At 38.2% G+C, this 16086-nt stretch overlaps 1 protein-coding gene across 6 annotated transcripts in view; it reads right to left on the reverse strand.

The window, feature by feature from the left end:
- Positions 1 to 16086, reverse strand: part of SEC24B (SEC24 homolog B, COPII coat complex component) — a 91446-nt gene that overhangs the window by 55982 nt on the left and 19378 nt on the right. For 5 of the 6 annotated variants that reach the window (XR_009701007.1, XM_061191165.1, XM_061191164.1 and 2 more), the window contains exons 2-3: positions 14097 to 14840; positions 4037 to 4210 (exon numbers count right to left, since the gene is read on the reverse strand). Coding sequence is in view for 5 of the 6 variants with exons in the window: in XM_061191165.1 (XP_061047148.1) it covers positions 4037 to 4210; positions 14097 to 14840 (918 nt within the window). In the remaining variant the exon portion in view is untranslated. The remainder of the gene's footprint in view (positions 1 to 4036; positions 4211 to 14096; positions 14841 to 16086) is intronic. The other variant, XM_061191163.1, reaches the window with a different exon arrangement.

Consider the following 16086-nt stretch of genomic DNA (forward strand, 5'->3'; position numbering starts at 1 on the left):
AAAATACATTAAAGTATGTGATATTATACTGGCAATGATATAATAAAATTCATAATATTTTGAATAATTGCTAACTCAGTAAAACAAACACTGGGTTTGGAAGCAGAAGATCTGCACTGGGTCTTGGTATCCCTTTTGGGAACTTCTATGTCTTTGGGCAAAACACCTAACCTCTCTAAACCTCAGTTTCCTCATGTATAAAATAAAGGTGAAATATGATATGTCTGCTTCACATGATGATCAAGTGAGATAATACAACTTAAAGGTATTTTAAAATTGTAAACTGCTACATAAAATAATAATGCTACCAACTATCTACAATCTGGAAAATAAAATTCAACCAACAACAATAAAAATTTCTCACACGTAACTCACAAGGTTAAAAAACTTTATAGAACAATATTGCTTTAATAAAACCCTTCCAATACCATTCCTATCTACTTTACATGAACAAAGTTTCTCAGTAATTATATATATGCAAATAAAAACTATGAATGAAATTTTTCTAAAGTTTATCTTATTGTAATAATGAATCATATGCAATTCAGGTACACAAAGCTATGGTGGGATGGAGGGAAAGCCATTTATCTCAATGAAAGATGTATTTCCAATAAAAATGTACTTTCCATTAAAAAAATACCAAAATTCACGATGTTTATGTTGTTTTGACCCACTAGATACTGACAATAATTGTATTGATAGAATAATCCAGAAGAAAAAATGTTAATGTTTAGACACATGATTATAGACAATATTTTAAAATTTCAATTATATATAATGTTATTGTAGCAGAAAAGCATGATAGAGTGATAAAAGAGTTTCTAGCTTAAGAATATATTATATTATTACTACATTCAAGGGAAACATTCAAGGGATGTTAAGAAGAAAAAGGAAAAATGTAAACTTTCTAAATGTTAAAGAAGGGCTAATTTCACTCTTTTTTTTTTTTTTTTTTTTAATCTTTTGGCCTCACTGCACAGCATGTGGGATCTTAGTTCCCCGACCAGGGATCAAACCTGCGGCCCCTGCACTGGAAGCGCAGAATCTTAACCACTGGACCGCCAGAGAAGTCCCTTCACTATCTTTTAAAGGATGACAGGCTTCATTCCAGTGGATACACAGAAAAACATAACATCTTTTTTTTAAAAGTCAACATACGCAGTATGTTGAAAATTATATAACTGCAAGTATTTAAACTTCTGGTGAAAAATTTTAGATGTCAATCTAAAAATGTTCAAGTAGTTACAGTTTTTTCAAAAAATTTTTAGGAGATATGCAAGCAAAAATTTGAAGCCTCTCCTGTAAAAACCAGTAAAAAATGCTGAGAGAATAGGTCAGAAAGGGTGTCTTTGAAGCTGGGAATGTCAACTGAAAAAAAAAGCACACCCTAAAAGCTGAGAACTATGTTATTTGGCGGACTTTCTGAGGGCTTCAAGCCGGGAAGACAGCCTCTCAGACAGCTCTGAGGAATGGCTCCGAAGAGGGAAGGGAGGAGCCGGGACAGACAGAGGCTTCTGCAACAAAGACCAGGGAGTCGGAACCTCAAGAGATGACCATTAATTACAGAGAACCGGGTATCTCAAGTCAGTGAACGTAGCACTCCTCTGTGTATGGGAAGATGCAAGAGCCTGGGCTCACCGAAATTATTCCTTTCATAGGTACCATAGCTCTCTAGGGCAGTGTCCTGTTCTCTCCTATCCTGAGTCCCCTCGGGTGCCCTGCTGCGGGGTTGGCTGCAGTGGCTCAGGGCTCGGCAGTGTGTCTCCATCCTGAGTTCCCTCGGGGCTCACCGCTGGCGGCAGCTTTGTAGTGGCTTGGTGGCTCAACATTCTTTGCTTCATGGCAGGCAACACTCTTCATTCACAGGAGAAAAAGACTAACCTCTTTTAAGTATCAATACTTTCGTAGTCTTATCAGACCCACAGCGCGCCCTACACAGCCATACCCTGCACACAAGGGGCGTCAGTCCTGTAAACTACAGTTTGCACAACGTACATGGGGCCATAACTCATACACATCTCTGTGTGTATCCAGATCTACCCATTGGCAATGAGACCACTAAGTGACCAATCTCCTACTTCAGAAAACGGAACAATAAAAGCTGCAATTCAAAGGTCTCCAGCATTATCTTTCCTGTTACTTATTCAAGGAGTTTACCTTAGGTAAATCAAGAGTTTAACAGCCAACAAAAACAATAATTCAGCCTCATTTATAGAAAGAGCACAAAATAGAAAGGTTTGAGTTGAAAAGCTTTCACTCTGGGGACTTCCCCGGCGGTCCAGTGGTTAAGATGCTGTGCTTCCACTGCAGGGGGCACGCGTTCAATCCCTAGTCGGGGAACTAAGATCCCACATGCTGTGTGGTGTGGCCAAAAAAAGAAAGAAAAAAAGAAAAATCTTTCACTCTGTTATTTACTAATTTATAATCTTGGGCAAGTTACCTAATCTTTGTGAATGTCACTTTTCTCACCTGTAAAACCAGGATAATGTCTACCTAGTAGAATTGGTACGGGGATTAAATGAGATAATAAATATTAAGTATCTGGCACATTGTAACTGCTCGATAAATGATAGTTCCTTCTCTTTTCAAATCTATCTTATTAGTAAGAAAAAGGAAACATAATAATTATAATTATTTAGTGGGAAAGTGGTTTACAAAATGATACAGTAAGATGATAGGATGGTATTTAAACTAAAATGGTCAAAAGGAAAACATAATAGGAAAAAATAAATTAGCGGGGGCAATGTAAAGGGCCAAAACAAGCAGCATATATATCTTAACACTTGGAAGGTAATTATCAATGTAGAGGAAAGACATCACTCATTTAGTTAGGGCTCCTAGGTACCCCTAAGTTTCTTCTACTCATGATAAGTAAAACTTTCCTACCAGCCCCTCACTTTGAAAGTAAATGCTTATAATAACTAGATTCTATTCCTAATACACCCACTGGCTTGTTGGGAATCAGTGGACACTCTCTGGTGCTGCAGTTGGTTTTCCTAAAAAAAAACCAAATAAGAAAATCTATAATGTATAATCTGATCAAAGGATAGAAAAGCCTCTGTTGACCACAGGAACACTCAGCAGACCTAAGCAGTGAGATCAGCCTAAGGATTTATGTTGCTTTTTCCAAGTCTCAGAACATAAGAGAGTTCTTCATACTCAAGGTGAGGGGCCGTCACTACATAGTGAATATAGTCCCTAAAATATTACTAATGATTGTGCTGGAAATACAAACCACATATTCCTAAAAACAGTTATCTCTCATCAAATGAAAAATATAGTATATTAACCTGAAACATCAATAGATTTGGAACTTTAGCCAGACAGAAAACAATCAAGAACACAACCAAAAGAAAAGGCAATGTGGGGAAATGGTCAAAACAACACATTTTAGTCAACTGTCACTTATTTAACACACGGAGAATATTAAACAACAAATAAACCATATTGTTTGTCAATGATCCAAGAGTGTGGCTTACAATTTCATTTTCATCCTCTCATTCTCTAAATTGGGTCAACAGTTACTTTCCATTAATAATAATGACAAGCAAAGAAATCATCAAATAGGATATGGAAATTCACAAAACAAGGAAATCTTGGGTGTTTCATCCTAAAAGAAACTATAATAACCTTTAAAAAATAGAAAATAAATGGCTCATAATGGAGAGATGGAGTAGTAAATTATAATACAATGACACAATGAATTAGCCATGACTGTAAAACTGTACAGATATATGAAGACCTGCATAATTTAATAAATGTAAAAGCAAAATACAAAATGGTATGTAAACTATGATTGCAATTATATAAAATACATAACAGATTTAACAAAATTCTATAACGTAATTATAAAAAATCATAAACAGAGACTGGAATATATTAAAAAATAGTGTTTGAATTGAGATTATAAATTCCTTTTTCTCATATTTTCCATAAATTATGGTTCATCAGTTTGACTTTTTAAAATCAGCTATTTGAATTACTGTGTGCATATATATATGTACAATATATACAGTATAACAAATTTTTCAAATACCTTTCTGCTGTAATAGCTCTGACGGCCGTGCAACTGAGGCCAAAGGCTCAACTGGGCGACCTGCAGCAGGAGGCGTTCTTGTTGACGAGGCTCCTGACAAAACAGCAGATACTACTGGGCTGGACTTGGGAGGCTGAACATTTTGCATTACAGAACAGGACAAAGTATCTGCAACTGAAGACAAGAAACTATTTCATCCACAGCAGTAAGCTTGAAATATATTAAAATACTAACAAAATACAGTTAATCTGAAGTTCTTGTAAGAAACTTCAGCAGCATCACATTTATCTAGTATATCTATACCTAGAAAATAAGGGGTCCAAAGAAATGATTTTCAAAATAACTAAAAACTTATTCACTAAATGTTTTTAAAAGTCTTTAATGGCAATTTTCCTAAAACATTTCACAAGCTTCCATACCTTCTTAAACAAAATGAACCCCAAACAGCTTTTCTTTACTAACTAATGATCACTATTATTAATACTAATTATTGTACTGTGCAATGGTACCTTAGATAGATAAGATGAACAGAGGTTATTTGCTTCTGCAGTAATGTGATTCATGAATTATACAGATGTTTCTAGTATTAGCTCAGATCCCATTTTGTATTGTAAACTGCCACTTCTCATTTGCTGTTTCTAATCAGATCCCATATCTCACAGGTAACTAAGTAAGGGCCTGACAGTAACATTAGGTTGGACTTCTGGAATAAAGTACATGTGATTCATAGTTGGCCTTTTTGATAGCTCAAACTGCCTGACCTACAGGATCATCTTCAGCCAACCAAGAGATAACTGAAAAACCTATGATGACAACATAAGTGTCCACTGATGGATGAATGGACTTTAAAAATGTGGTGTATATACACACATATACATGTATGTATGTATGTGTATGTATATATCAATACATGCATGTGTGTATGTGTATATATACAGACATATATACAATGGATGAATGAATAAAGAAAATGTGGAAATAAAGAAAACATACACACACAATGGAATATCATTCAGCCATAAAAAAGAAGGAAATCCTGCCATGTGACAACATGAATGGACTTGCAGGTTATTACGCTAATTGAGATAAATCAGACAAAGACAAATAATGCATGGTGTAATTTATAAATGGAATCTAAAAAAGCCAAACTCACAGAAATAGAAAGTTTTGGTTGCCAGAAGCAGGGAAGCGGGGGAAATGGGAAGATATTGGTCAAAGAGTACAAACTCTCAGTTATAAGATGAGTAGGTTCTGGAGCTCTAATGTATAGCACGGTGACTACAGTTAACAATACTGTTATTATATACTTGGAAGCTGTTCAGACAGTAGATATTAAATATTCTCACCATATACACAAAAATGGTAATTATGAGAGATGATGGATGTATTAACTAACCCTACTGTGGTAATCATTTTGCAATAAATATGTATATCAAATCACCATGTTGCACATCTTAAACTTACACAACAGTATACATACACATACAGACATGTTCGTATGTGTATATATGTATGACATATTCATATATATATGAACAAAGTTAGGTCTAAGACCGAAACAAATGCAAGAATATAGTGACAGAATAAAATGTGATACATTTCCCAATAGAGTACAAATGATATAAATATGAGAATGGAGAAAGAAGGTGGGAGGTAGTCTAAATACGTTAATTGCCACATCATTTTTGGGAAGGACAGACGTCATTGTGAGAGACTGAAAACACAGTCACAATATTGTGCAGTTCCTCTCATTGAGAAGTGGAATCTATTTTCCCACTCCCTGAATTGAGGCTAAACTTTCGACTAGCTTTAATCAACAGAATGTGGCAGAAGTAATGGTGTACAAGTCCAAGACCTCAAGTCTCAAGAGGTACTGCAGCTTATGCCTTTCTGCTCTTGAAATGCTGCCCTGAGACCATCACGTAAGGCAGCGGTCCCCAACCTTTTGGCACCAGGGACCGGTTTCGTGGAAGACAATTCTTCCAAGGCCTTGGGTGGCGGGGGAGTGGTTCAGGTGGTAATGCAAGCAATGGGGAGCGGTGGGGAGCCGCAGATGAAGCTTCGCTCGCTTGCCTGCCGCTCTCCTCTTGCTGTGTGGCCCGGTTCCTAACAGGCCGCGGACCAGTACCAGTATGCAGCCTGCGGGGCTGGGGACCCCTGACGTAAGGAAGCTAATCTAATCACGTGGAGAAAAACCTAGGTGCCCCACTGAACGGTGTGCACCAACTGCTAGACATATGAGTGAAGTCTACGATCCTCCAGCCCAGCCAACTCTCCAGCTAAATGAAGTCACATGAGTCCAAGAAAACTGGCAGAGGAACTGTCCAAACAACCCACAGAACTATGAAAAATAATAAATAATTTTTGTTTTAAACCAGCATTAGATAACTGGTGAAATCATTAAAAGTGCTAAAGTAACAGAGCGATGAATATATTTAACAGTACAAAGTAAAAATTAAGATATAATCACCTAAAATTGAGTGATAAAAAAAAGGAAAGGGGTGTGGAAGACAAAGTAAATATACTAACTTTACCTTTGCTCATAATAAGAAACTAAAAGACACTGTCTAAAAATATAGACGATATTTCTGCCTCTGGTAATGATGATCTAGGTAATTAGGATCAAACCTTCTACTAAAGGTAACTTTAAAAACTATACTTTAAAAGATCTTCTTAAAATAAACAAAGATCTAACATGATATTAATGAATCTCTGGGAGCAAATCTGTAAGAAATTGAAAACTCAGAGAAATAAGCCTAACACTCAGAGCTGCTTTCACCCTGTGGCTATCTGTTGCAAACCTGATCTGCTGTTTTCTGTAGCCTTGCAGAGCATGGGAAACAAGACATCTCCCACAGCACACCCAAGATGGGGCACCTGATTCAGCACCCCATACCTCCACTTTCAGGATAGTATCTGAAGGGTTATAACCTCGGGATAAGTATACACCAGGAACCTAAGCCTTACAAAAGCCAGCAGCTTTGATTCAGAACATCTGCACAGTCCAGGACATCTAGACACTTGGACTTGGATGAACGTGATCACAAGCTGGTAGTACCTGGAGGAAACTGGCAGAAGGAAATATAAATCCTCTCTGGAGAACAATTCTATCATCCTAGGCTAGGCCTCAAATTATTCCCACAAGTAATTTTTCAAAAACAATTGCAAGCACAAAGTCGAAGATAAGTAGTTCAGGTTTGAACACGGCCCTCTGTGTTCTCCAGTCCCCAGCCTGATACATGGCATCACCCTCCTTACAGTCCTTCAATAGTCTGCCAGTGCTTGAGGGTGAAGACAAAACATCTTACCCTGAAAACTTCTTAACATGGTCAACGAGGCCCTGAATGATCCTGAGTTCCCAGCCTCCTCCTGGCCCATGGTTCTCCTCTAGCTTCACAGGTCTTTCAGTCCCTTGAACTTGCCATGCTCTCTCCCGTTAAAGGGGAATACACTTGCTCCCCCTTAGATGTAATAAACTTTTTTCTTTAATAAAATAATTGATACAAATAAAAGGTGATACGTATATGTGTATATATTTATAAAATCATAATAAAGAAACACCCATGAACTCAGCATCCAACTGTGAAAATAAAACATTTCCAATACTGTTGAAGCTCTTGGTGTACTCCTCACGGAAGATATTCCCTTGCCTCCCCTCTGAACTGTGTTCCTTATTCTCTTGCTTTTGTCATTAGTTTACCACACAAATAAGTATCCCTAAACATTATTTTTGCTTGTTTTTTAACTTTATAACAATAGCATACTGCATATATTCTTCCATGAATCCTGTTACATTTCTGGGATTCATTTGTGTTAATGAGTATAGCTCTATTTCATCATTTTCACTGCTGGTCAGTAGCCCACTGGAAGGATATACTTTATCCATTCTATCATAAATGGACTTCTGGGTTCTAATTTTTTGTTTTCACATACAGTACTACAGGAATATTCATGAACATGTCCCTGGTACACATGTGCTAGTTTCTCTGGGGTGGAGCTTCTCAATGTGTGTGCCACAGCTCAGAAGTGTGTATGTAGTGGTACAGCAAGGGATAAGGATCCCCTCAGCCCTGGGGGGCCTGTGGGAAGTGAGTTCCTTGGCCTGGGGAACAGACTAGACCCTTTAGCTCAGAATTCCGCCCCCCCCCCAAAATGTTATTTTCGACAAGTACTACACATCTAAAACAGGAAGTGGTGCTGCAGGGCCCTCTTATTCAAAGTGTACTCTATGGGCTACCAACACTTTATACAGAAACTTGATAAAATCCTTAGGCCAGGCAATACTAGACCTGGTGAATCAGAACCTCCATTTTAACAAGGCCCCAGGTGATTCATACGCACAAAGTATGAGAAGGACTTCTCTAGAGTACACGGAAGTGGGATAGCTGTGTTTTAGGGTGTGGTTACCTTCAATCCCACTAACGCCAAACTTCCCTAAAATGCTGAACCAATAGGTCCTTCTACTAACACTGTCTAAGATTTTCCTGTTATTCCACATCCTTGCCATCCCTTGGTATACTCGGTCTTTCAAAGTTTTACCATCCTGCCGCTAGGTATAAGTAGATATCCCATTCTGGTTTTAAGTTGCTTTTCTCTGATTATTAATGAGACTGAGTATGTTTTCCTTTCATCTGTGAAATGCCTGTTCATGTATTTTTTTCTTGGGTTGCTGGTCTTTTCCTTATTGATCTTATGTGTTATTTGTATATTCTGGATAAAATACTATAAAAATTTTTTTTCTCCCGTTTCATGGCTTGTCTTTTTGTTTTCTTTATGTTGCCTTTCAATGAAAAAAAGTTCTTAATTAGATGATAGTAAACCTTATCATGCTTATTCTTTATGGCTAGCTAGCATTGTGTGTGGTGTCCTTAAGAAATCTTTCCCAACTCCAAGGTTCTTCCGTATTTTCTCTGAAAAGTTTTAAAGTTTTGCCTTTTTGCATTTAAATATTTATTTCATCTGTAATTTATTTTATACATGGAGAATTTATTCTTCAGATTGCAGCTCACATATCAGATATCAGGGAAAACTTCCTGAGTACTCTATACCTAGAGTACTCTCACCAAGCACCATACATCTCTGCTTCATGATACTTAAATAATAGTAGCAATTTTACATTTATTTGTGTTTATTTTGGATAATGTTTGCCTCCCCAAGAAGATTACAAACTTCATGAAGATAAGGATCAAGTCTTTTTACTTGCTATTTTATCTCCCAGCACTAAAATAAACACCCGTCACATAGCTGGCTTTCAAGTATTTGTCAAATAAATGGAGACAAGTTCCACAAATATGAAGGACCACAGAAAAATGCCAGCCAAAAATCCAAAAAAAACAACAAAACTACCCCTTTCACAAAGAGAATTTGACAGATGAAACATGGTACACTTAGAGACAGAACCTACAATTCAAAAATAAATCATTTGTCTGTTTATCTATTTATTTATTTATTGGCATTAAGGCAGTTCCCCTGTTAGTTTTTAGTAGCTCCTTAGTAACTGTACATAACTCTTTTGAAACTAGGAAGGTTAAGCAAATTCTCAACTAATAGCACCATTACCCATTCAAGTTGTTCAAACTAGAAAATTTAAGTCAACTTTTATGATTCCTTTTCCTTCACAGACCTTATCAATGAATTCTTGAAATCATCTCTTGCCGTCTGTCTTCTGTATGAATAAATCTCCACCTATGTCAGCATCCTTCATCTAGACAATTGCCGTGATCCCTTCCCAGCTGGTCCTCCTGCCTCCAAGTTCCTCCTCCTCCAGCCCACCTACCACAAAGATGCGAAACACAAATCTGATAGCGTCACCCCCTCGCTTAAAAATTTCTGATGGCTGCTGGTTACATATAGGACCAAGCTTATGTTTTTCCTTCAAGTCTTTTCCTCTCACCTTTCCAATGCCATAGCCCAGGAGAAACTGGGAAACTGAGATACAGAAAAGGGACAACTGATAAAGTCAACTTTTGAAGGAAGTGGTCACAAAGAGGGACATCTCATCTTCTGAGCTTGAAGAAGGAGTAAATATAGAAAAATTTACAGGTGGAAGGTATAAAGTTGAGTAAAGATGATAAGGTTCAAGAGCAGCTTTGGAAAAACTGAAGGAGTATGAGTGTGAGGGAGCATAATTATTACTATCTCACAACTCTGCAATCTCATCACAAGTTTCCAAAGCTGAAAATAATCTCTTAACTGTACTATCTGTACCTCCAATGTAGTTTTCTAACTTACTTCTAACTTGTATTTCTTTATCCAGATAGTCACCTCTTATAGGGAGCTATTTTGCTTTTCCTCAGGCACATCACCACCCCGAGATGATAGATGTATATTAACTTATCAGTGGTTATACCTTAGTGTCATGTATGTTGTGGATTTTTATATAAGGATTATACAAATGTTTATTATTATTATTTTTATAAGTAGATTTTTAAGTGTGTTTTAATAAAATTGTACTCAGTACTATTCTACAATATGCTGTCAAGATGTGATCCTTACTGAAGTTGTATTACTCAGCCAACTTCATCTCAAACTAAGAAAGAGCTTCTGAACCTTGAGAAATTTACCTATAGTGACAGCTTAAAAAATTTTAATGGTATAATAAACACCAGCCAAAATTTCACTCTAAGTTAACAACTAAACATAGCCCCCAAAACATACATCACTATGTTTTTAATAAAGTAATCTGAAATTCTAGTGCTAAATTGTACTAACATGCTTTTCTAAAATAAAGAGGCAAATGGACTTCCCTGGCTGTGCAGTGGTTAAGAATCCGCTTGCCAATGCAGCAGACACGGGTTCGAGCCCTGGTCCGGGAAGATCCCACACGCCGCAGAGCAACTAAGCCCATGCGCCACAACTACTGAGTCTGCGCTCTAGAGCCCGCGAGCCACAACTGCTGAGCCCGTGCACCCTACAGCCCGCACACCACAACTACTGAGCCCGCGTGCTGCAACTGCTGAAGCCCGCGTGCCTAGAGCCCATGCTCTGCAACAAGAGAAGCCACTGCAATGAGAAGCCCGCGCACTACAACGAACGGTAGCCCCCACTCGCCGCAACTAGAGAAAGCCCGAGTGCAGCAATGGAGACCCAACACAGGCAAATAAATAGAATTAAAAAAAAATAATAAAATATAGGCAAATGAGATAACATTTACATGTCTCTTTTATTCTCTGTTTCTGAATATGAACTCATCAACTGCCTAAAAGTAACAGTATGTATCAATCACTGTGTTTTTGATAATCACTTAAGTCAGGTTTATGCTTTTGGATCTCAACCCTTAACAAATTGCTTACGAATTTTTACTATACTACCTGAAAATGAAACTAATATAACCAGGTAATAAAAAATGCAATCATTCTTGTCAATTACTCAAAGACTGATTTTCATACAAAACTATGATTAATACCTAAGATTCTCATTTTAATATGACATTATAATTTAAGAATGTCCAAAGCAATTAAATTGCTTGTCTTTCTAGAACATTAAAATCAGTATACCCATGGTTCCCAAACCTTGTAATTAGGTACCCAAGTTGCCCTCGCAACAAACTCACAGAGTTCCGAGGGATGTTTTAAATTTTCAAGAGAAACACAGTGACATCTGTCAAAAAACCTTGTGAACTATTACTACTAAGTAGCTTGAGGCACTGGAAAAAATATTGAGAAACATCAGCTGAGAAAGTTTAGGAACTTCTGTAATATTTAAAGTACGTTTTAAAAGTAACCTCTTTATTTCTTTTGAAATGGTGACGAGCATGGGTCATATTAACCTGAGATACACTTAATTTGTCAACTTCTGAACTACAATTAAAAAGTCATTTACCAATCTAAAGGGAAAAAATAAAGAAACCCACTTCTTAACAAATGAACTTCTAAAATTATATTTACTATGGCTTTCACAGTATAGTATCACAATTAAAAGAATGGAAATATACCCCCTTCTCTCTGCCTAACGGCCTAATTACTAGTTATTCAAATAGAAGGTAATTTTGTAATTATTCTTACCCTTTATTCAACATTTTCTTCAACGATAGGCCCTTCCCCACAGGTATTCTATTCCTTAGCCAAGTGGCCCTACATTTCCCTGATCCTACATCTCAGCATAAATTAGTTCTATTCAGTCCCATCTCAGAATAAGACAGGAGTTACCTGAATTTCTTCTTTTTTTGTCACGAAAGTCACAAAATCCTTAAGTCAGAGGGACCTTAGGATAAGCTGATGTGTGAAAAGACTGCTGAAAGAAGAAAGAAAGAAAACAGAATTTCTAGGGGACAGAAAGCCCTGGTTCTGAGAAGGGTAGACTGAGAGTCAGAAGAAACTGAGCTTCAGGACAAGCTCTGTTTCTAACATTAATGACTACAGGCTTTCCTCGTTTGTTAAACAAAAGGACTACAGTAGAATATGGATCTGTTACCAGACATCACTCATGACCAAGTCAGAAATACAGATTCCCAAGGGAATTCCCTGGTGGTCCAGTGGTTAGGACTCTGTGCTTTCACTGCTGAGGGCCCGGGTTCAATCCCTGCTCAGGGAACTAAGATCCCACAAATTGTGTGCCAAGACTACCCTGGAGATTCTATTCTAGCTCAGTAAGTTGGGTTTCAAGATCACAATCTGTGCAAGGGATTCTGGTGCACAGCCAGATTTGGGAATTGTGATAGATGCTTCAAGTTGACTTACCTAAAACCCAGTTAATGCTAAACCCCTTCTTTCTTGCCTGCCTCTACCATGGAGGCTACAAAGCTAAATATTCATTTTCTAGCCTTCCCTTGAATTAGAGATGGTCTTTTAAAACAGCTATGGCAAATGATATGTAAAATGAAATGGGGTCAATGCCACGACCCCATCTTCTTTCTTCTCCCTTCTTTCTGCTTTTAACTTTGACTTGCTGTCTACAGGTACAGAAGTTATCTTGTTTCTATAAACCAACATACTAAGGATGGCAGAGGGGAAAGGGAGAAAAGACACTGAGGACATCTAGGTCTACTGCATCTGCCTAGACTTCTTGTTATGTGAGAAAAATACCACCTTTTTTGTTTAAACCACTATTAGTTGCTTGTAGCCCAAAGTGTTTCTAAACAACATAGCAACGAAAGAATAGATGATCTCAAATGCACACTTCAGATCTGATATTCTAAAGTTCTAACTTTAAATAATCTAACTGTCTAGGAAATGATACTTTTCTACAACATCCTTGACATACGGCTATCTAGACTCTGATATACAATCTAAAGACATCATTCAGAAAACTATCACAGCTTTAACAATTCCCATCCTTTCCGTACCTTTTCATTCAGTTCAAGAGCAGATTTTGTTAAGTTCAAGTTCACAAGTTGAATTAAAGTGAATATATCCTATGCAAACCCCACACTAAAAAACTACATACCTTGCACACATACTTTTTAGACAAATAAATTTAACCACATCTTGGTTTAGGAAGGTAAGAAAAACTAATTACAAGGGTATTCTTCATGTATCTTTCTCCATCTTTCCTGTCCTTCATCCTAACTTACCAATCTGGGGCTGAGAAAACATCAACTTTAATGTATAGGAAATATATCTTCTGTGAAAGTCGCTAATAGGGGTTCACCTAGAGAAACCAGTGTGGTATTGCAGGCCATCATTTTTTCTATAGTGAATAGGGCTATGGCTGGAATAGTAACTGTCCCAAGGTTGAACTAATATAAAAAAGAAAGTATTAGCTACCAAAGCATATCCCCAAATAGACCCTTTCATTTTGCCTTATTCCTAACTCACATTAAAGACAACTACTGCAGAGGCATGAAAACACAGCAATAAATACCAACTGAGATCCCAATCATGGCAAGGAACCATGCTATACAAGGCAGATGGTTGGGTAGCTAATTGTGAATAGATGAAGGGGAAGGGTTCAAGAAGATGCTGCAAAATTCCACTATAAGTAAAGCAAATAAATTGCAAAGGTGAGCTAATTTCCAATTTTTCTATTAGACAGTATCATCTTTAACCTTCATGCAATAAAAATCAAGTTGGAAATGCACTGATTTTCAACCATGCTTTGGTGAACTTTTCATTCAACCTACCAGGATTTGTTGGGTTGTTGGCTGTAGCCAGGGAGGTGTGGTTTTGGATTAGATTGTCTTGGGTTGACGGAAGGCCTGAAGCTGACCACGTGAAAGTACTGTATCCGGAAAGACTCTGCTGCTGGTGGTACTGTTGTGATGGTGGAGGTGGAAGTGGTGATGGATGGCTGATAGCTGTACTTTGACCAGAAAATGAATTATCTCTATCTGGTCTGACAGTCGGAGCATTCTGTGAGGTAAACATTTGCTGCCCATATGGATCACCAGCAGGTAGAGAGGGATATGAAACACTAGGATACGCAGCATTAGAAACAGTTGACAAAGCATAGTGACTGCAAGTAGAGGGAAATCCCTGAGCAGCAACAGAAGAATTGGCAGAGTACATGGCTGGACTATTGTAACGATTCACAAAAGAGGAGTATGGCTGGGAGGCACTCGTATGCAAATGTGATGCTGATGACCCAGCACCTTGGAATGATCCCAGAGTGGATCCCAGGACATGAGGGGCAGGAGGAATGCTGCCATACATCTGCTGTGCTCCTGGCTGTTGGCTTGCTGTGTTAGGAGTCACCACATTTTGTGTTGGTACCCTATAGAGACCAGAGTAGTAATCATCACACTGGCTATCCAATGGCAATGAGGTCATTTTCCCAGGTCCTTGAGGGTAATGTCCTGAGGGAGCAATGTAGCTTTGAGGATGCAATCCATACCCAGACGGAACTTGCATTTGATTCTGTGCCGGACCTGAAAAAAAAAAGAGCAAATATTTACAAGAATTACTAAGGAGACAACTAACTTTTAAGCACAGTTCCCATCTAAATGTTGCCCTAATTTACTTCTTCATAATCCCAAATTGTTACAAGAGATTATACTCTGATAGACCCACTGTGATAGCCTCCATGATGGCCCCCAATGACCCCCACCCCCTGGTATTGACCCCCTCCCACAATATACCAGGACTGGACTGTGTGACCAACAGCATATAGCAGAGGTAATGATATATCACTCCAAAGATCTGCCCAGTCTTGGGCGCTGGCACTCTCTTAGATCACTCACTCAGTGTGGAAGAACAAAGCTGTCAAGTGTGAAGAGCCCTCTGGAGAAACCTACGCAGCGAGGAACTGAATTCTCCTGACCAACAGCCAGAGAGAAACTGAGGTCTGCCAACAATCACAGGAGTGAGCCTGGAAGCAGATCCTTCATACCAAGTAGAGTCTCCCTCTCTTTTTTTTTTTAATTGAGGCAAATTTATATAACATACACTCAACCATTTTAAAAGGTACAATTCAGTGGCATTTAGTACATTCACGCTCTTGTGCAACCATCACCTCTAATTTCAAAACACTTTCATCACCCTGAAAGGAAACCCATCCCCATTAAGCAGATGTTCCTCACTCCTCCCTGCCCCCAGGCCCTGGCAGCTACTAATCTGCTTTCCGACTTTGTGGATTTACCTATTTTGAGTATTTCATATAAATAGAATCACCCAGTATATGACCTTTTGTGTTTGGCTTCTTTCACTTGGCATAATGCTTTCAGGATCATCCACATTGTAGCGTGTATCCGTCCTTCATTCCTTTTTATGGCTGAGTCACATTCCATTGTATGGATAGACCACGATTTGTTTCTCCATTTATCAGTTGGTGGGCATTTGGCTGTGGTGATAGTGCTGCCATGGAGTAACTGGATATTAAACTTCCTATGTTACTTTTTTTTTAAACATCTTTATTGGAGTATAATCGCTTTACAATGGTGTGTTAGTTTCTGCTGTATAACAAAGTGAATCAGCTATATGCATACACATATCCCCATATACTCTCTCTCTTGCATCTCCCTCCCACCCTCCGTATCCCACCTCTCTAGGTGATCACAAAGCACCAAGCTGATGTCCCCGTGCGATGCAGCTGCTTCCCACTAGCTATCTATTTTACATTTCGTAGTGTATATATGTCCATGCCACTCTCTCACTTCATCCCAGCTTACCCTTCTC

The sequence above is a fragment of the Eubalaena glacialis genome, chromosome 5, assembly GCF_028564815.1.
Source record: "Eubalaena glacialis isolate mEubGla1 chromosome 5, mEubGla1.1.hap2.+ XY, whole genome shotgun sequence".
NCBI classification, from domain to species: domain Eukaryota; kingdom Metazoa; phylum Chordata; class Mammalia; order Artiodactyla; family Balaenidae; genus Eubalaena; species Eubalaena glacialis.